The sequence below is a fragment of the Eptatretus burgeri genome, chromosome 15 (assembly GCF_056783735.1).
Source record: "Eptatretus burgeri isolate ZD-2024b chromosome 15, Ebu_testis_v1, whole genome shotgun sequence".
Lineage (NCBI taxonomy): Eukaryota > Metazoa > Chordata > Myxini > Myxiniformes > Myxinidae > Eptatretus > Eptatretus burgeri.
Genome location: NC_140975.1, coordinates 25003574 through 25024580, shown reverse-complemented (window position 1 = coordinate 25024580; position 21007 = coordinate 25003574). Strand labels below are relative to the sequence as shown.

At 46.8% G+C, this 21007-nt stretch overlaps 2 protein-coding genes across 8 annotated transcripts in view; both read left to right on the top strand.

The window, feature by feature from the left end:
- The window catches only part of LOC147011766 (uncharacterized), a 369804-nt gene extending 364449 nt beyond the window's left edge, over nucleotides 1-5355 (top strand). The window contains exon 2 of the mRNA XM_085856356.1: nucleotides 2261-5355. Within this exon, the coding sequence (XP_085712482.1) occupies nucleotides 3517-5355 (1839 nt within the window). The 5' untranslated portion in view covers nucleotides 2261-3516. The remainder of the gene's footprint in view (nucleotides 1-2260) is intronic.
- The window catches only part of TEX2 (testis expressed 2), a 57076-nt gene that overhangs the window by 24812 nt on the left and 11257 nt on the right, over nucleotides 1-21007 (top strand). For 6 of the 7 annotated variants that reach the window (XM_085858551.1, XM_085858555.1, XM_085858554.1 and 3 more), the window contains exons 2-3: nucleotides 16279-18063; nucleotides 18259-18456. In XM_085858551.1, coding sequence (XP_085714677.1) covers nucleotides 16339-18063; nucleotides 18259-18456 — 1923 coding nt within the window. In that variant the 5' untranslated portion in view covers nucleotides 16279-16338. Of the gene's footprint in view, nucleotides 1-10284; nucleotides 10308-16278; nucleotides 18064-18258; nucleotides 18457-21007 lie in introns of those variants that run through there. The other variant, XM_085858552.1, reaches the window with a different exon arrangement.

The following is a 21007-nucleotide window of genomic DNA, read 5'->3' as shown; positions in this document are numbered from 1 at the left end:
AGTTTAACATCCTTCCGAGGGACTGCACACACAATGATGAATCACGTTGCCTGTAAAACATCGGGATGGCGGTTTGTAGTTTTGTTAGGGTTCAAAGGAAGGTGAGTGTGCATATCTCTCGGCCATCCTGTCAGCCCACTTTTGTTACTGAACAAGTTTTTATTTTTTATTTTTTTATTTTTTTTTTCCCCTCCTTCCTGGGTTGCATGTTGGCAGGTTTGTAGCTCCAAAATGTTTACAAAAACATGAGACTGATTAATTTGCGTTTAGTCTTTGATTTATACTTAAAATGGAATTTGCGATTGGAACATCGTGAGTCAAGGGAATGCCAAGTCGAGGGATTTTGAGACTGGTTTGTGCAGTCGCTTGACCCTATAAGTCTGCGTGTTGTTATCAATGGTCGTATTTTTCTTATCTCGATTTCCCCGTCACGCACAGACCTGTTTCCTTTAGGAGTATGCTGCGAGTTCAATGATGACGATTATTAGCCGGGTTAAAACCTCTACTACAAACGTATTTTTTTGAGTTTATATATTGATGTAGGAATTTAATGGGTGATTTGTTCACCTCACATTGTTCCTAAAGGAACACTATTGAGTGAGTGTGCACTAGTTCTGAGATCTACTGTAATCTGTACACCCTGACGTTGCTCTGCCTTGTTTAAACGCAGTCTTCTTTACCTTCGCCACCGAAGGTGAAGGAGGTTAGGTGTTCACCCCTTTCTGTTTGTACGTGTACAGGATATATCAAATAGTTGTGGATGGATCCAGATGAAATTTTGTGGACATTAAATATTGTGTCACAAGGACGAACTGATTTGATTTTGGTGAAGATCCGGATCTGATAATTTTTTTAAAGTGTTTCTTCACCATTGAGAGATTAGGCTCAAAAATGATATATAGCATGATGTCTGAAAAATGTATTGGGCCAGATATGTTCTCGTGGATCAGGCATTACGGGGCGGAGGTACGCGCTCTACTGGGTGCCCTTCTAGTTTACTCTTGTGGTCATGTTGGTACGATTTATGTTAATCGTGTTGTGCATCACCTTTATTTGTGAGTGGGTTCCCTGTTTTTCCTTATTGTACCTTTAAGATTGTTCAAGAATTGTATTTGGACCTTGAGCATACCTTCATCATTTTATTTTATTTCATTTTTGTAGTTAATTGGCTATTCTTTAAAAACTAAAGATTGTTTTGTTTTTTTTGATTTTATTTGAAGGGTTGTGCCTTCCTGAATTTTCTCATCTGATGAGAAATCGGTTTTAACTTTTTTTATTGAACAATAATTTTCATATATATATATATATATATATATCTTCTTCTTCTCCTTTCGGCTGCTCCCGTTAGGGGTCGCCACAGCGGATCATCCGATCCGCATAGTGATTTGGCACATGTTTTACGCCGGATGCCCTTCCTGACGCAACCCTGGTCGCCTCTTACGACACAGGGATATGGTACACCTATTTTAACCGGGGTATACACCGGCCCAGTATACTGGTACTCATACTGGTACTCATTTCGCCGACCTCTGAAGGATGACAGGCTGAGTCAACCCCCTGGTGTATTAATTCAGTGGCCCAACGGGGCTTGAACTCAGGACCTTTTGGATCCCAAGCCGCTGCCCTAACCACTGCGCCAACACACCAGGCTTCATATATATTGTTGTGGTTGACGAAATTCACAAACCACCATTCAGGTCCCTTAGGTGAGGTATCTCGGTAAGTGCATGTGTAGTTAGGCCCAAACCCGTTGTCTAGTGGGAATACATGTCATTTATACGTGCTGCGACTCTTCAGGATAGCCGTTTTTCTTTTACTATCTTTATTTTGGACCAATCGCCACCATCACAACCACAACAACAACCACCAACCACAACGCCGCTTCACCACAACCGCCATGACCTTTACCGTCACAACTCGCCACCATCGCATCACCGTCATCTCGCGCCACTCATGGGCACCGATGCTGGACTCGTGTAGGGCGCACGTTGAACAGCGTGTACAAAATCACGGATTTTCTGCTTCAAAAACGGATCCAAAACGACACACGCCCACTTTTTGCCGTCCAATCGGTGAGCGAGGGGCGGGTGGCCCCGCCCCCAGGGCGATCGATATATGCAAATTTGTGGATCAAAAAGCCTTCACGCCCACTTTTTCTCGGGCCAATGGGGAGCGAGTTGAAAGGTCAAAGGGAGGGGGTCAAAGGCGAAGTTACGGGGGATAAAAGGACGGTGTTCGTCAGTCAAAAGGTGTAGTAAAGGTCGGAACGAGGCGAAGGAGTCGGAACAGAGAGTCAAGACTTCGCGGGCGGTGGAGCTGCTCGTCGTGTGCGTTGAAGTCGGAACGGAGGGGACGAGCTGTGGGAAGGCGGCGACGCCAGACGAGGGGGTGCTCGCGTCGTGCAGGAAGCTGCACCCGAAGGAGGCCGACAGCGCGACCTGGCCGAGGTGGAGACGCTCGTCGCATATAATAAAGATCCTCTATACCCCGAGCATCAGCAACCCCCTCCTGTTTCCCCCCGCGCTGAGATAGTGCGACCAAGGGGGCCCCGTTCCCACCCCCTGCCAGGCACTGTCCACGAGGCCCGCGGGTTGCGGGGCCATCGCCGCTCCGCGTCTCATCACCAGACGGGTAGGCCCGACCCGTCTCGGTCTCGGCCTCAGGCCTACCCCATTCTTGGGGGATTTCTTTTCCTTGGTTTTGGGTATGTGTTGTCGGCGCCGTCTGTGAAGTAGAATTGTATAAGTGTTGCCGTGTGCTCGGTAGTCGGTATTAGCTCTGCACTGTGTTTTCACTTTTATGTTTGCTTTTTGTGTAAATGGAATTGTGTTTTCTTTTTTGTGTGCATTTGGTGGAATTGTATTTGTGTGCTTCCCGTGTGCCGAGAATAAATGTGCTTTATTGTTGAACTGTTTCCCGCTTCGCTTCGTCTTTTTCCCCATTGAACCCCCATCTTGCTTCACGTAAAAGGTTGGTAGTGGGCTGAGTACGCCCGATAATTAATCGAACCGTCGAGGTCGACGATAACACCGCTCGGTTATTCTGATAGTACGGAACGGGTCGCTTAAGTGGCCCGTGTCCGAAGTCGACCTGCGGCGAGGTGCGATCGCCCGGTCTACCCTCCGCGTGGGTACTTAGGTAGTTCGAATTTGGCGAGCAACCCTATCCCACGCGGGGGCTGATTGGCTCGATCGCGGTGAGACCGAAAGGTCCACCCGTGACTGGTTCCCGGCGTTAGTCCGAGAGGGTCACGACTGGATTGTCCGTCCGGTGGGCGACGTGCCGCGATTCGAGTTACGTGGCCGTCGCACGCCGGCGGGCGCGAAGACAGCAACACTGGTGTCAGGAGTGGGATACAAATTCATCGCCCTCCTCGCGGCACTGGTATCGGAGAACAGGAAAACGGGCTCTCCTGTCTCCGGCTAAATTCACGGGAATCGGTCCAGGGGTGAGAGAAGCGACCCCCGATTCCCTCCAAATTACGAGCGAGCAAATTAACCCTTCACGAGAAGCAAGATGGCGTCTCAAGGCGAGCGGGAGCCGGGGGTATTAGAAATGTATATGTGTAATAATGTAGAGTCCATGGTCCAGGATGGAATCCCCGTGCAGGAAATGTTGATTGTGCAGGAACACGGACTCGCCCAACTAAACCCAGAACCTGAAATGGGTGCGGCAGCGGCCGCAGTGTATGACACCTTCCCCCCCCTCTCCACCAAAACCCTTGCTGAAACGGCTCAGCTGAGTGCACCCGACGTGGCCCAGCTATGCGCCATGCTGGCGGCAATGACAAATGAAATAAAAAACGAAATGAAAGGCATGAACGAAAAGATGGATGCGAATACACAAAAAATGGATGAAAAGATGGATACAAATACAAATGAAGTGAAAACGACGATGGATGCGAATACACAGCAAATAAACGGAATGGAAGCAAACATGAAAGAAGAAATGAAAAAGCTGCGGGGTGAGACGCAGAACATGGGCCGAAGCCTGCAGGCGGGCATGAAGGCCGTGACCGGGGAGATAAAAATGGCGACTCCACGTGTGGGAGCAAACGAGCTGGGTGGGGGTGCAACGGCTGACATGCCCGCGGTGGAGGCGGGTGAAAAAATAATTCGTGGAACGTGTTGGGCGAGGGTCGTGACGATGACCGAAAGGGAAAAATTAAATGGGGAGACCAAAACGTGTGAGACGAGACACGAAATGACGACAACAGAAATAATAGTTGAGACAAGGGAGGTAAAGGGTGAAGAGTTGGCAGAGACACGGGAGATGGGAACGATAGAGGGAAGACTACACGATGAAGACGGGGTAAGTGACGCACACACACACACGGAGGTAGTGGAGGACAATGGGGGTGAGCTCGCGGAGCGTGTTGGGACCCGGTGCGAGCAGCGGGATGGCCTCCTCCAGGAACGAGGGGAGGGAGTATGCCCCCTTGAGGCGAGTCACGACCAGGTGAGTTCGGTCGTGTTTTGCGAGGTTGAGGGGACGAGTGCTGTGGACGGGTGCACGGAGAGCTTGGGGGGTGTGGAGGCCCCGGAGACCCTTGTGGGGACACAAATCCCCAGTGTGGTTGTCCCTGTGTGTGTGGTGCAAGGTGTGAGTGCGGCACCGTGTGTGGAAGCGACCCCGTGTGTGAGTGGTGTGGTGGCGATGGTGCCAGAGTACGTGCTTCCCAGCACACCGTGTGTGGATGAGGCACGGAGTGCGAGTGAGGCACCGCGGGTTAGTGCCCCCGCGTGTGTGGATGAAACGGCCAGTATGAGTGAGGAACCGCGGGTGAGTGCCCCCGCGTGTATGAGTGAGGGACGTTGTGTGGAAGAGACCGCGTGTGTGAGTGTCGCCGTGTGTATGAGTGAGGTACCGCGGGTGAGTGCCCCCGCGTGTATGAGTGAGGCACGGTGTGTGGATGAGGCACAGCGGTTGAGTGCCCTCGCGTGCGTGGGTGAGGCACCGCGGGTGAGTGCCCCCGCGCGAGTGAATGGAGCACCACGTGTGAGTAGTATGGTTTGTGTGAGTAGTGAGGGACGCGTGAGTGAACGGCCGTGTGCAAGGTCGCTGTGTGCCAGGGAGACCGTGTGTGTGAGAGAGCGGTATGAGAGGGAGATGTCGGTTGGCATGCGGGAGCACGCAGCCGCGTCTCCCGGTGTGAGTTTAATGGTGTGGACTGTGTGCGTCGTAACACGCAGGTGTGCGTGGGTTGAATGGAGACGGAGACGGCGACATGGGAGAAACGAAAGCCGAGTAGCGGCTGTAGTTGTTTCGAGGACCGTGCCGGGTTCACCCAGCAGTGAGCACGCGGTTCGTGCTGTGCAACGCACGAGGCCACCACGTGCTCGCTTGCGAGAGTGAAGTCCCGGTCCGGAAACGCACGCGGTGGATTTGCCGATCCCGCGGACGGACAAAGTTTAGGCAGGTAAATGGATTTGGACCGGACGGGTTCTCCACGCGATCGTGTGTGTTAAGCTCCAACGGGCAAAGCACATGTGTTCGCGTGGGGAACCCCTCGAGACTTGGGGCTTGTTTTTTTTCTGCGCACGGTGACGTCATGGCTGCACGTGGGGTTGGAATCCGGCAGGAGGGGTATCTCTGCCGGATGGCACCGTCCAAGGAGGGACGAGGAACACGTGCAGCTGCATGACGTCACGGACAGGTGCAAAGTGCGCGAGCTCTGAGTTGCCGCGCAGGTGCTGCGCATGGAAAAAAAAAAAAAAAAAAGCAAGCCTCACTTTCGGGTGTACAGGATTCCTGGGCAAGGGGTGAAAGACCCCCTTACCCTGGGCACAGGATGAAAACTAGTTAGGGGGAAGGGTTAGCTTAGTTAGACCGACTTCATGGGGCAGGGGTAAGTCCTCATGGAGTCCGTGGAATGGATTAGTTAGAGGGATTGTAGCCAGATTTAGGTTGGGAAATAAAATGAATTTTTGAGTTAGGAGACAGTGACAGACTGGTGAGTGTGTAGAGTTGACGTAGTTTAGCTACGTAGTGTTAAATGGAACGTGCTATAGTTTAAGGGACGACGTGGGAGCACGAGTTAGTTAGGGGATGTAGTTAGAAGGATGGTAGAGTTCAGTGGTGTGTGTGTTGAAGAGTTGGTGAGTTGTGAGGTGAGTACATGGTGAGTGAGTGAGGCCAGCGGGTCTGTGTGTGTGGAGTGAATGGGGAATGCATGGTGCGATGAGTGATTGGGGGGAGGAGTGACTCCCGCCCAAGGGACCCCGGGGTCAGAGTAAAGTGAGTTAGCTGGGTTAGTCAAATTGAAAAATGGAGGTCGTTTTGCTGTTGGTGGGAAAGTAGGCTCGAGACCCATTTGGAGGGGTGCAGGAGCCCTGTTGACGGGCTTGGGAGCGTGGCTGCGAAAGGTGAGTATCGCTGAGTGAGTACCCCGGGCACCAGGCTAGTCGGCCGTGGTAGGCCAAGGGCCCATGGGGGGCCGGGATAGAGTAGTGGGCACGGGTGCGCCTGCTTGGTGCGGGGGCCTGGGGCGCCATTAGCCGCGTGGGCAGTGTTGTGGGCACGGGTGACCCTCGGAAAGGGGCCCGGGAGGCCGGCCTGCCACGTGTGCGTTTCAGGGGAGGTGCCATGGGGGGCACTCCCCGGTGTTAGGGAGCTGGTAGGCTCGGAGGCAGTGTAGTGCCCGGGGGTGCCATAGCGGGAGATTCGGCAGAGGGTCGTGCCTGCCAAAGGGAGCCACGTGTCCCAGCCAGGAGACCGTGTGAGGGCACGGAGAGAAAATTGGGGGGCGAGGCCCGAAATTGTAAGGACACCAACACAGGCGACGGGAATCTGGGTTGTTAGAACCAATAGTTTAAGCGAGAGGCGCTTGTTGAAAGCCCCGGGGTAGTTTAACAGTTAAATGGTTAGGGTAGATTAGGAGATGTACCCCTCCGCACCATCCATCCCCTCGCTGTCGTTGTGGGCCGCTGGACCCACTTGGTGTTAAGATCGCCGAACTCTGGGGAGGCCATTCTGAGGTTTCGTTGGGCCTCGACACAGGACGTTAGCTCTCCCTTGTTCCCCTCCGGGAAGGGAACGTAGGGGTTGGGAGTAGGCTAGGTGACAGGATAGGTTAGCCGAACAAGGACGATAAAGGGGGTTAGGGGGACGATTTATAGTGGGGGAGTAAAAATAAAAACAACAAAAAAATAAGTTGGGGCTAAATTGGGGTTTGACAAATTAAGGGAGTGGGTATGTACAGTGACAGGCAAAGGCGATAGGTTGGGAGGGAGACAGGTAGGTAGGTCCGAGCCCGCCTTCCAAGTGGCCAGCACCACCGCACTCCCTCCACCAACCTCCACTGAACGGCAAAGGCTGGCCAACTTCATCGGCTGGCCGTGTTTTGCTTCAAGGCGGAGGCCGGCCAACTTCATCGGCAGCTGTTGTTTTGCTGCAAGGCCTGTGCCATCGGCTGGCCGTGTTTTGCTTCAAGGCCTGTGCCGGCCTGGTTCTGCGGGCTGTGTTTGCCTGCAGCGGCCTTATTCTGCGGGCTGAGTTTGCCATGCTATGCCCACTGCCCACGTTCACCAGCCCCGTTCAATTTTTGCTTTGCCCCCCCTGTTCATTTCCATGTGCGCCAGGATCAGAAAGCAACAGTTTGCAAGCTGCGAGAACTGCCCTGTTGGCGGCTGCAACGCGGGCCTGCGGTGGCGGCCCGTGCACCGTGTTTGTGTTCATGCATCCATTCGTTGTGCTCATTGCGTGTGCCACTTGAGCTGGCACGGAGACTGCGTTTGTGCAGCCCATGCACCGTTGTGGTTCACTGCGTTCAGTTCAAAAGGGAAGGCCTTGGACTGCGTGTGAGCAGCCAGCCACGTTCCCTGTCACCTGCATTGTTTTGAGCCAGAGACTGCATGTGGGCAGCCTGGCTCCCTGCTAACTGCTTTCTTTTGCAGAGTTCAATGATCCTGGGCCATGGTTTAGTGTAAGATTTGTAAGTTAAGGTTAAGATGTACTGTACATATGAGTGCGCCCCCGGCATGTATGTCTTAGCGCCGGCAATTTTATTTAACTCGTCCGTGTGAGTGAGTTTGTTTAGGTAGTTACTCAGCCCTTAGGTTATTTATTTTGGGGACACGAATACCATGAATGTCGCACTCAGGGATCCGTAGGTAAAATGTACTAGGGGAAAACTACACATGATGGCACACGAGAATTTGACGACTCGGGACGAGTCTGTAAAAAGGGGAGGGGGTAGTGTTGTGGTTGACGAAATTCACAAACCACCATTCAGGTCCCTTAGGTGAGGTATCTCGGTAAGTGCATGTGTAGTTAGGCCCAAACCCGTTGTCTAGTGGGAATACATGTCATTTATACGTGCTGCGACTCTTCAGGATAGCCGTTTTTCTTTTACTATCTTTATTTTGGACCAATCGCCACCATCACAACCACAACAACAACCACCAACCACAACGCCGCTTCACCACAACCGCCATGACCTTTACCGTCACAACTCGCCACCATCGCATCACCGTCATCTCGCGCCACTCATGGGCACCGATGCTGGACTCGTGTAGGGCGCACGTTGAACAGCGTGTACAAAATCACGGATTTTCTGCTTCAAAAACGGATCCAAAACGACACACGCCCACTTTTTGCCGTCCAATCGGTGAGCGAGGGGCGAATTGGCCCCGCCCCCAGGGCGATCGATATATGCAAATTTGTGGATCAAAAAGCCTTCACGCCCACTTTTTCTCGGGCCAATGGGGAGCGAGTTGAAAGGTCAAAGGGAGGGGGTCAAAGGCGAAGTTACGGGGGGATAAAAGGACGGTGTTCGTCAGTCAAAAGGTGTAGTAAAGGTCGGAACGAGGCGAAGGAGTCGGAACAGAGAGTCAAGACTTCGCGGGCGGTGGAGCTGCTCGTCGTGTGCGTTGAAGTCGGAACGGAGGGGACGAGCTGTGGGAAGGCGGCGACGCCAGACGAGGGGGTGCTCGCGTCGTGCAGGAAGCTGCACCCGAAGGAGGCCGACAGCGCGACCTGGCCGAGGTGGAGACGCTCGTCGCATATAATAAAGATCCTCTATACCCCGAGCATCAGCAACCCCCTCCTGTTTCCCCCCGCGCTGAGATAGTGCGACCAAGGGGGCCCCGTTCCCACCCCCTGCCAGGCACTGTCCACGAGGCCCGCGGGTTGCGGGGCCATCGCCGCTCCGCGTCTCATCACCAGACGGGTAGGCCCGACCCGTCTCGGTCTCGGCCTCAGGCCTACCCCATTCTTGGGGGATTTCTTTTCCTTGGTTTTGGGTATGTGTTGTCGGCGCCGTCTGTGAAGTAGAATTGTATAAGTGTTGCCGTGTGCTCGGTAGTCGGTATTAGCTCTGCACTGTGTTTTCACTTTTATGTTTGCTTTTTGTGTAAATGGAATTGTGTTTTCTTTTTTGTGTGCATTTGGTGGAATTGTATTTGTGTGCTTCCCGTGTGCCGAGAATAAATGTGCTTTATTGTTGAACTGTTTCCCGCTTCGCTTCGTCTTTTTCCCCATTGAATCCCCATCTTGCTTCACGTAAAAGGTTGGTAGTGGGCTGAGTACGCCCGATAATTAATCGAACCGTCGAGGTCGACGATAACACCGCTCGGTTATTCTGATAGTACGGAACGGGTCGCTTAAGTGGCCCGTGTCCGAAGTCGACCTGCGGCGAGGTGCGATCGCCCGGTCTACCCTCCGCGTGGGTACTTAGGTAGTTCGAATTTGGCGAGCAACCCTATCCCACGCGGGGGCTGATTGGCTCGATCGCGGTGAGACCGAAAGGTCCACCCGTGACTGGTTCCCGGCGTTAGTCCGAGAGGGTCACGACTGGATTGTCCGTCCGGTGGGCGACGTGCCGCGATTCGAGTTACGTGGCCGTCGCACGCCGGCGGGCGCGAAGACCGCAACAATATATATATATATATATATATATATATATATATATATATATATATATATATATATATATATACATATACATATATATATATATATATATATATATATATACATATATACATATATATATATATATACATATACACACATATATACACACACACACACACACACACACACACACACACACACCATTACAGCTATGGGGAAGAGTGTAGACCCCAAGTGAGGGCCTATCCCCTCTGACTCCAACGACACTCTCCATCTCCACCAGGTTGCTTGGGCTGAGTTTGCCTAATGTGAGATTGGAAGGGATTGTTTTGTGTTGTTGTGCAAGGACATCATGCCGTTGTGTGCAGCGTCAGGCACCGGGTTATCAGACGAGATGTTCTTGGGCACTGAGAGTCTGTGCAAGAGGGAAGAAGAGTCTTTGTATGCTCAGGGTGAGTTTGTGATGTGTCAAGAGGCGTTTGCAGAACGACAGGGCTGGGAGGGTCGTCAAAACATTCTACACCATGCTGCTTGCATCCGTGTTTCATGTGCCACCATTCTATCCATCTGTCCCACATACCATTATCCCCCATAATTGATTTCCCCTATTCCTGGCTTGAGGTTTCTTTATTCATCAGTAAATGTCATCGTTCCTACGAATCCTCCGTTTGTCACCAGGTTTATGACTGTCACCAGTTGTGATCTGTGGTGCGTGCTCCATAAATGATTGCCCTTGTTTAATTGCAGTGTCCTTGTTTATAATTATTGCTGAAAACAAAACTAAACAATAGCATTGCTACCTTTCACAGGAACGCAAATAAGTTTGATTTTATTTTGATTTCCAGGATGGGGATGAGTAGATATATTGTGGATTTCTTTTATCCCCCCCCCCCTCGCCATAAGAGAGGGTATTACATTTTTGTCCCTGTCCACACAGAATGTGATTGTCTATTAATTACATACCCTTGACACTTGAGTATGTATGCTAATTATATTGGAACATATTACTCGTGTATAATTAGGTAACACACCACGTTAAACGTGTCCTGGTGAGGGTCTGGTGTCCTGGTGAGGGTCTGTACTATCTGATTGCTCTTTCGAGGTCAACTTTTCCCTTTAAGGAATCTATTTTGGAACACCCTCTTTACTGGTGTTCGATCTTTCAGTTGAATCTTTAAAATAAATAAAAATAAATATTCGTCTTGTTTTAACTAATAGAGACTGGCATTCTGTGCATCGGTCATTGTTCTCTTTGATGCTTGAGTACCACCCATCCAACCCCCTCCCCCCTTCCCCCTTTTCCAGTAAATAGCGATCATTCATGGCACGTGAGCATCTCATGGTTATTATTTATTTATTTCTCCCCCCCCCCCCCCCCCATTTTGCCAAACTGGCCTTGATTCTTTCACTGCAAATCATTTGACCTATTACAGGGAATTTTTTATTATTACTATTTATTATTATTATTTTTTTTTAATTGAAGGAAGAAAAAAAACACTATCTTTTTGTATGACAGTTGGAATTTGTTAAAATTTAATTTTCCACCAAAATTAGTGATTATGTTAATGTCCAGGCAATTGTTCGCTATATTGGTGGTAAGTACTTGGAGCAGCTGATGTTTCAGGCATTAACCCTTCGGCGGTGTGGAGGAGAATTACCATTTTGTTGGTGATAAAAAAAACAAAACCCATCGAGCTCATTAATAACCACATTTGAGTGGCCCACGTGTCATGCCAGGCAGCAATTGATGGATCAACTCTTCATGACTTCCGGATCGCTAAGGACAGAGACTAATATGGAACTTGTTAAAAAGCTGCGTCGTCCAAAAATTCCCTGAATTCAAAACTATAATTGCAGGTGGTCAGAATCCCTGACAACCAGATTTTGCCATCAGGCTTTAGGCCCAAGGTGCAAGCTTGAGCCATTTTCAATTATGTATGTGAACAAGTAATGGACACTGGGGCAGCTTGAAAGACTTGTGTATCTGCTGGATGTCTCTGGGAATAGCTTTGTCTCTGCGAGTCATCAGATTCTGTTTAACAAATTGGTGTGGAGGCCTTGCCCTACAGTGTCGTCTCATCTTGTCTTTTGTGGACCCAAATGGTGGTACTTTTTATAATCGATGACCTGTCTTGCTCATTGCTTGAATGCAAGGGTCATATTTTGTTATTCTTTATGAAAGCAACTCCTTTGGTCTCTCTTGCAATATAAAGTGATCTGCATTGTGAGAGCCTCATTATGATAATTAATAACTCGAAGGCACTCTGTCGAGCACGTACCTCCGCCAGGCTGAACGGTTTACGTTTTGTATCCCACTGATGGGCTGGATCCGGATCCGGATCTTCACCAAAACCTAATCGATTCACCCTTGTCACACCCAACCTGTCGACCAAGTTTCATCTGAATCCGTCCATGACTTTTTGAGATGTCCTCCTCAAAAATAAATGGGTGAAGATGTACAGCAACCCCCGTCCACCTTCGGTGGTGGAGGTAATACGAGGTCCCTTTCAAGGAACTTCGACGTAGGTGGAGGCCCTGTGATCCATCAGTCTGCGCTATTATTGCCAACCTATGGTTGTCTGTCCGTGCTCTATCCTTTTTAAATGCTGAGCATCAAGCAAGGAAGCAGCACCTACCATTTTCTGAAGTCTATGGTACGTCTCACCCGGGGTTTGAACCACCGATATCCGGACTCAGAGCGGTTGCTCTAACTATTATACCACCGAGGATGGTGATTATGATCCTAAGGATCTTATGGATTGTCACCCAGTTGGATGTTCATCCTTTAGTAGTTTCATTGTCCCCCCCCCCCTTCCCCATTTATATTTGCATGTATTTTTGATATACCGCACTAAGATGTAACGTTAATGATGTGCTATCAATGATTGAGGCGTTGTATGTTGGTGGTAATTACGAAGGTAAGGTGTAACTTTTTTTTTCTTCAGATGGGAGACCAAGGGCATGGTGTTAAGATTGTTGATTAATTTGTTTATGTTGAATTTAAAGTCCAACCCTATGACTACTTTAACTACTACTCCACTTTGTGGTGGAGGACATGCTGACTTTGATGCTCTGTTTATACAGCATGCAAAGAATGCATCAACAGCTCCGTACAAATAGGAAGGGTTTCTTCTTGCGGTTGTCACACCAAAATTATTATTGAAGTGTTTTATGCACGTCATTCATTTTGCTTAATGCTACATATTTTTAGGATTCTAATTGGCGCCTCAGGACGTTAAATGGGTGTCCTGTCTGCCGACATTAGTTTCTGGACGTTAAAGATCCCACGGTGTTCTTCACGACGAGTGGGCGAGCTATCGCCGGCACCCTGAACAAATCGGATTCTTGCCATAACCTCAGTCGAATGTCAGGCCTGCCAGCCGATTCGTGGAATACCTGGGCGAAGCTTCCCCCGGTCAACCCCAAAACAATGTGGGAATAATTGTGGCCATAGAAGAAGAATGGGGGCCCTCTCAGGTGTGCTGGGCTTCTTGCTCAAGGCTGTTACAGACAGGTGTTGGCTCATTCACGAGTAAATGTTAATCTTGATTAAATAAATTATTTATATATATATATATATAATATTTACCTTAGCCATCGAAGGTGAAGGAGGTTATGTTTTCACCCCTGACTGTCTTTGTGTACAGGATATCTCAAAAAGTTGTGGATGGATTCTGATGAAATTTTGTGGACAGGTTGGGTGTGTGACGAGGACGAGCTGATTAGATTTTGGTGAAGATCCGGATTAGACGACTCGAATTATTTAATTTCTAAGTGATTCTTCGCCATTGAGATTTGGGCCAAAAACGATATAGTACTGTATAGCATGATATTTGAAAAATGTATTGGGCCCGATATGTTCTCGTGGATCAGGCATTACGTGGCGGAGGTATGGCGCTCTACCGGTTGCCCTTCTCATCAAAACAATATTCATAAACTTAACCGTGGCACCAGTCCAACATTGAAGCTTTGGAGACCCACAAAAAAACAAAATACGACTTCATTTGTTTGTGTAAGGAATTGGAACCTTTGAGATTTCACGGTCTCCCTTCCGACACTTGACACGAAGCGGAGACTTGTTGTTTTTTTTATCCTTTCTTTCTTCCAACAATTGCAGTCTTGCACCATTACTTCATTTCTGAATCTATAGGCTTCAAAATTTGGAATGTAGTTGCCTTGGTTCAAAAGATCCAGATTTTGTATTTTTCTTTCTCTTTAACTTGCACCTGTTATATTTTTCAGGGGATAAATTGTGAAACTTAAGAAGAAAAATCATACTTTTTAATTTTATATGTATATATATATATATATATATATATATATATTCCACCCCCCCTCTTTGCAGAGATTAAATTTTGCACAAAGATGCTTTTTCTAATCGGACCCTGGTAGGGATGCGTAAAAACATTTCTCATGAAAGTTGTTTTCTGGATTTTGCAGCGTCAAAGGTCAAAATTGGTTGCAAAGTGAAGGCCTCTTGCCTGTCCTGCATTTTTGTTTTGGCAAAATGCTTTAACGTGGCACATACTGATTACAGCACGTCGACATTGGTCAGGTGTTGTCTTCTAGATTTTACAGTAGTCAAAGTGGATGGATGCAGGGGAAGAGGCGGCATTGCATTCTCTTTCAAATGTCTGCAATTTTAGTTTATTTTGTATTACTAGTGCATGCTCGTAGGTGCGTGCCCGTTTAAGAAAATCGAGAAAGAAATCGAAAGTACAGAAATCGAGAAAGAATACAGTAATAGTCACTGTCCGGAAGTTCACATATGGCAGTTACGATTATTCGCAATTTAGTTTTAATGGCCAATTATTCAATTAGTGCCAACGTATTTTGCCTTTTATTGCCAGGAAAAATACAAAGAGAAGAGGAAAGAGGAGGAAAAAAAAACGTGCAAAAAATAATTTACTTCGTGCTTTGGAGCATACCAGCACTCTGATGTTACCCAAATTTATGCACCGTCTAATATGAAAACGATCATAACTTGGGGCATTGTGTTTATTGAGAAATTATTAGAATACACAGTCATCATTATCCGGAAGCCCATACGTTGTAACCCGTAATGGGGAACGCGGCTGCCCGTAAAAAAACAAAAAAATAAATAAATACATATTCAAACCGCAAACAACAACCACACAGGCCGTTTCTTCGCTCTCGGCGTGCCCGTACGTGGGTGGCGCGGAAGTTCGCATATCGGTTACGATGACTCGCAATTTAGGTTTTAATGGCCAATTATTCAATTTGCGCCAACATATTTTGCCTTTTCGCAATGTCCTCGCAAGGAAAAACAAAAAGAGAAGAGAAGAGAAAAAAAAATTACTTCCTGATTCGGAGCACACCAGCACTCTGATGTTACCGAAATGTATGCACCGTCTCGTATGAAAACGATCATAACTTGCGGCATTGTGTTTATCTATAAATGCACATAAGAAATCGAGAAATTATTAGAATACACGAAGTCATCACTCTCCGGAAGCCCGTACGTTGTAACCCATAATGGGGAACGTGGCTGAGCTTCCCTTCCCCATCGGCCACGCCCACGCAACAACGTGTATTGTCATTGGTTTGGTAAATAAATGGCCATAACTTGGGAAGCACTTGTCCGATTAATATCAAACATTGAAAAGGCACATCCTCAGGTCCCCAGCAATCTATCTGGCAAGTTTCAATTCGATCGGACCAGCGGTTGTCGAGAAACAGCGGTCACAGACAGACAGACACACACACACACACACACACACATTGCTGGAATTATAGATAGATGATCCTTTTTTTGATGCCCGAGATACTAAAGATACCACTTGGCAAAGTATTTGCAGTTGGCCTACTTGGTATTCCCATCTGAACCTCAAGCTCAAGATGCTAGGATCCAAATTTCAAAATCTCATTTTTATTTATTTTTAAACCTAGAGCTTTGCTTTGGTTGGAATGCCAAATAAATATACTAGAATATGTTCATTGCTTCATCGCCCCACCTCCACCCCCTCCCCCCAAGAATGTAATCATGATCGTTTTGAATATGGATGTGCTGCAGGATTTCCTTCTGCAGCTTTCATTCACCTGCCTGCCACTGTAATCTTCTCGACTGTGTCTATGGCAATAGATACTTAACCATGAAAACATCCACGCAACAACAGGTCATCTAGCCTCTCATGCCTGTATGCTCCCATACCTGGCCTGACCTCACTTGTATTGTATCCATATTCCAATTAATGTACTTGCTCAAGGTACTTTAACTTAATCTATTTCAGACTTTGTTTAATAATAGGTATTGTATTTAGCTCAACACAATTGGAGCAAGGAGATGATGGTAAGGGATCTGATTGAGTAGTTTGGGCTGCAAAAGATGCTGCCATTTTGTGGCCTAGAATCTTGATTTGATCCAACATGTTGCTGTGTGTATTTTGTGCATTGTGTGTGCAGAGTTGAAGTGGGTGAGAAGTAGGAGCCCTATTAGTGGAGCTCATTCGATCCTGCCCTGCCATGAGCAGCACAGGACCCAGCCCCACTGCTTTAACTCCCGACCGCTCACCATCCAAAGCCAAGTTGCTGGTCCAACGATCAGACTCGCGTCAGCATCTCGCGGTCCATTTTGCCGCGGCTGCCATTCGTGAGGACTGCAGCGACGACGATGATGAAAATCTTGTGCTGACAAACGTCAGTTGGCATGAACCTGCAGGAAATACTTTAGGAGCCCCAAATGCCAAGGTGCTCTCAACTTTGGCAGATTCAAGTCTCCCTGCAGTATCTGGAGAGCCACCTGTTTTGGTGACCGAATTGCCTTTGACCGCAATTGATGGGGCAGGATCTCAATGTTCAAGGTCTTTGCCATTAGTTTCAAGAGTTTCAATTCGACATTATCAAGAATCAAAGCCAACTTCATTTAAAGGTACTGAAGGAGAGTGTGGGAAACTGTTTACTAAAGTATGTAGTGCCGCTTCTGTGGCAGCTACTTCCATCACTGCCACAAAACCATTGAGTTTTGTCAGATCTCTGGCAACAGAAACACCAGAATTGAAAGAAACCGCATTGAAGCCAAAGAATCTCATTAATATTGTGAAATCTCTTTCGTCTGATTCTGGTTCTTTGGACCAGGAGGTTAAAGCTTTTGCTGGAAATGGTCATGGTGGCAGCAGCAGCACCAACACCGTCTGTGGTCCTGATTTTGGCACTGCTAAGTTGTCAACAAATCAACAAACCAACAGTAACACTAAAATTGGCAGCGAATCGCTCCTCAACATGCAACTCTGGCGTCAATTCGCTCAACCGCGGCTTTCTGGTGCTGTGCTGGCAAAAGGTGCTCCAGGAAGCAATAGTGGTGGCAAGAATTCAATTGCGAGTGACTCAAAAACTGCTCCAACATCACCGCTTTCCTCTCCATCGGATGGTCGTTCTTCATTCTTCCGCGTGTCCGAGGTAGAGGCACGCATCGAGGACACAAAGCGACGCTTGTCTGAGGTCATTCAAGACCCTCGACAGTTATTGAACAAGATAATGGGTGAGGATATGACGGGTCGGTCCCGGGCTATTGAAGTAGGTCTTCCGGCTACTACCACAGACCTGGTGTCTTTAAATGGTTCAACTGGTGAGTTGGCAAGTTGTCGTGTGACACTCGGTGATGGCTGCGATCCAAAAAGCGGAGTCGATCCCAACACTTTGGACATAGAGGCTGATGTTTGTGCCACTTTGGTAGGAGTCAACAGTCCTCCTTTCCCACAGCCACGGCATACGACAGCAGTGTCTGATAATGTCTCTCTTTCGGACTTGGTCAGTCGGAATGAAGACGAATTTGAGCATCTCTTCATGGAAGATTTTGACAACCTTCCTGACGATCTCTCGCGAACAAGCCCAGAGCCTGCTGTTTTGTCTGAGGACACCAGTGAGAAGGAGGATGACCAAAGGACAAGAAGAGAAGATGGAAATGAAACCGAAGAGGACGACGATTTTGAAGAACATGCATCTGCAAGTCCAGTGCCTATTAAAGCCATACTGTTAATTGTGTTTGCAGTCTACACCTATCTGGTGTTGCCCCTCCCAGAGTACATCAATGGACTTTGTGTTGGTCTTGTGTTGGGGTTTATCCTGGCTGTTTTCTCCATGTGGTGGACCTCTGGTTTTGCTGTTCAAGATTCTGCAAGACAAAGGGTGCGACTTGGTCCTCCTTTCAAAGCAAAGGCCCTTGAGATTGGAGAACCTAAAATTTATCGGGTAAGCTGAATGCACCTTAATTGGTTTTTGGTTTGTCTTTGCTTGAAATTAACTCTTGGTATTGGGAAGGAATGCGAGTTTTTCTGCATGTTCAGTAAGCTTTTATACAGTGAGGAAATGATTACATTTTATTTTGTGTGAAGTCAACTGACTCGGTGACGGAGCAAGCTCTGCTATATGGTGTGGCACGTGCAGGGATGGATGAACGATGTAAGCAGTTACGATCCGGAGACTCATCACATGGCACTCTCACGCTCAGTCTTTGTGCGCTTGGAAGGCACAATGTTACGCCTGTCAAGGCCACAGTGTAACATTCCACGCCGTGCTGTGTACGGTGAACGCAGGAAAGAAAATTTTGTAAGCCAGAATCACTACGAATTGGCTGGCTGCCAGGTATTAAACTTTTTACTACTTTGGCTCTGCAATTGATTGCCGCTACCTGTTTATCACTTGACTGTGTATCACTGACAGTTGGAATGGATATTTGAGAGTACATCGATAACCTTGTCATTATCTGGGTGGTAGAAGTTACTGTATTTTTTTTTTCCTCCTGAACCTCAGCCTTAATCTAAGTGCTCACCTTGGTTGTACCGTTTTGGATCGCATCCTTTGCTGCAGTTTAGTCTGCCTTAGTTTTGCCTTGGTGACATGTGCAGGTGCATTGGTATTTTTCAGTTTTTGTCATTCGGGCAAATTTGTTGGTTCTTTTGATTTTTAGGCTTCCAAAGGGACCCCATTGTTAACCTCTGTTATCGAAGATGGACGGACGTTACTGTTTTCACCCCTGTCTGTTTGTTTGTTTGTGAACAGTGTTACGGAAAAAAACTCCTGGACGGATTTCGACAAAACTTGGTGGGGGGATTAGGTATGGTCCAAGGATCATGCCATTAGATTTTGGACTTGGTCCAAAGTCCAATATGGCCGCTATGGTGGCCATTTTGAAAAAAATATTTGAATTTTTGTTTTTGCATTTCTACATGTTTTAAGTGATTTCCAACCCAAAAAAAATTTTAGAGAAAAAAACAACAAAAATTTGCAACTTTTTTCAAAAAAATTTCGATTTTATTTGAAAAATATTTGATTTTTTTTTTTTTGCATTTCTACATGTTTTAAGTGATTTCCAACCCCCCCCCAAAAAAAATTTTTTTTAGAAATTTTGCAACTTTTTTTTTTTTCAAAAAAACTTCGATTTTTTTTTTGCATTTCTACATGTTATAAGTGATTTCCAACAAAAAACATGCCAAAATTATAATTGCAGCTGATTTTGGAACTTCAGGTGGATATACCCACGTAAAATCAATTTCTGTCTCAAGGAATCTGTTATGACGAATGAATTGAGTATGTAAAAGGGAAAGTTGCAAACTATAACTCTGTGAGCACTGTTGACGTCAAATTGAATGAATAGGATATCGGGTTCACTTGAGTGACCGAGCAGTATTGGCGGCGGAGGTTTTGCACTCTACCGAGTGCTCCCCCTCTAGTTTTTGTACTGTTTTCTTTTGTTTTCGCCGCATTTGTCAGGTTTATTCAATTTTAAATTTGTTTTCTTTGCAACAGCTTGAGCGATCGATACAAAATTTTCAATGTCGGAGCACCTAACCATGGATACTTTTCTTTTTTAAAAATCATAAATATGACGTCGTAGGTCATGTGGTTATGCCAGTCATGTTGGAAAGAAGGAAAAAGTTTGGACTGTATCTTCTCTGGAACCAATATTAGAAAAAAAATAAATTGAAACCTGGCACAGGTCAGGAATGCACAATGGGGAATAACAGGATAACGACAACATCGCTGCCTTCACGATGTCGTCATTGGATGTGTCAAACACTTTGTCCAATCAATACAAAACTTTCTGAGAGAGATCTACAAGGAAATGTGACTAGTGAATTAGATTGATGACTTCATTGGCAACAAGGTTTGACAGCCATATATATTTTTTTTAAATTGAGAAAATATACACATTTTAAAATCTTCTTCAAAACAGCTGAACAGATCGAGGAGAAACTTTTTATAGGTATGATCGACCATCCTTGAGGATGTACGAATGATCACTAAAATCTCATAGGTCATGACATTGATGGGTATGGTCTGGCCGCTATATTGGAATGAAGGAAAATGTGTTTTTTACTTTTTAAAACCGTTAAAGCAATCGATGCGAAACTTTAGACACCATCGATTAAACTTGCCGTATGTCATGTGCCAACAATATCATTGGTCATGTGGTATTACAGCCACTTTGGATAGAAAAACGAACCTTATCCGGTAAATGGAAAACTTTATATATGTGATTGACTTCTCAATTTGAGTCCGGTTTTAAATTTATGACTTCATCGGTCATGTGGTTGGGCAACTATATTCGATTGGAAAAACAGATCCTTTAAAAAATCTTCTCCGAAACTGCTCAACAGATTAATGAGGAACTTCATATATTATATCATCGACGAACCATGATAAATTGGTTTGCTAGCAAAAACATAGGTTACGTGGTCGGGTGGCTATCAAAGCTAAAAACCTTTTAAAACCCTCTTCTGTTAAACCACTGAACTAATCGATGCGAAACTTTCGGTGCATCGAGTACCCATAGTGAGAAAAGTTGGATAACTAAAACATTATTGGTTAAGTGGTTTCAGAGAAAATGATTTTTAAATGTTTTCTTTCAATCAAATATCATTGCCAAAGTGTGTGTGTGTGTGTGTGTGTGTGTGTGTGTGTGTGTGTGTGTGTGTGTGTGTGTGTGTGTGTGTGTGTGTGTGTGTGTGTGTGTGTGTGTGAAATTAAGTCAGGTGTTGACTCGTGTGCCACATTACTCGCACTACAAATTGGTAGCTCGACCACAATGTTAATATCAGGACATAAACATCAACTTCTTACAAAATAAACGGTGAAATCGACTCAAGGATTCTGGGTTGTATACAGTACATACTGCCGTTGGTAATCACATTGT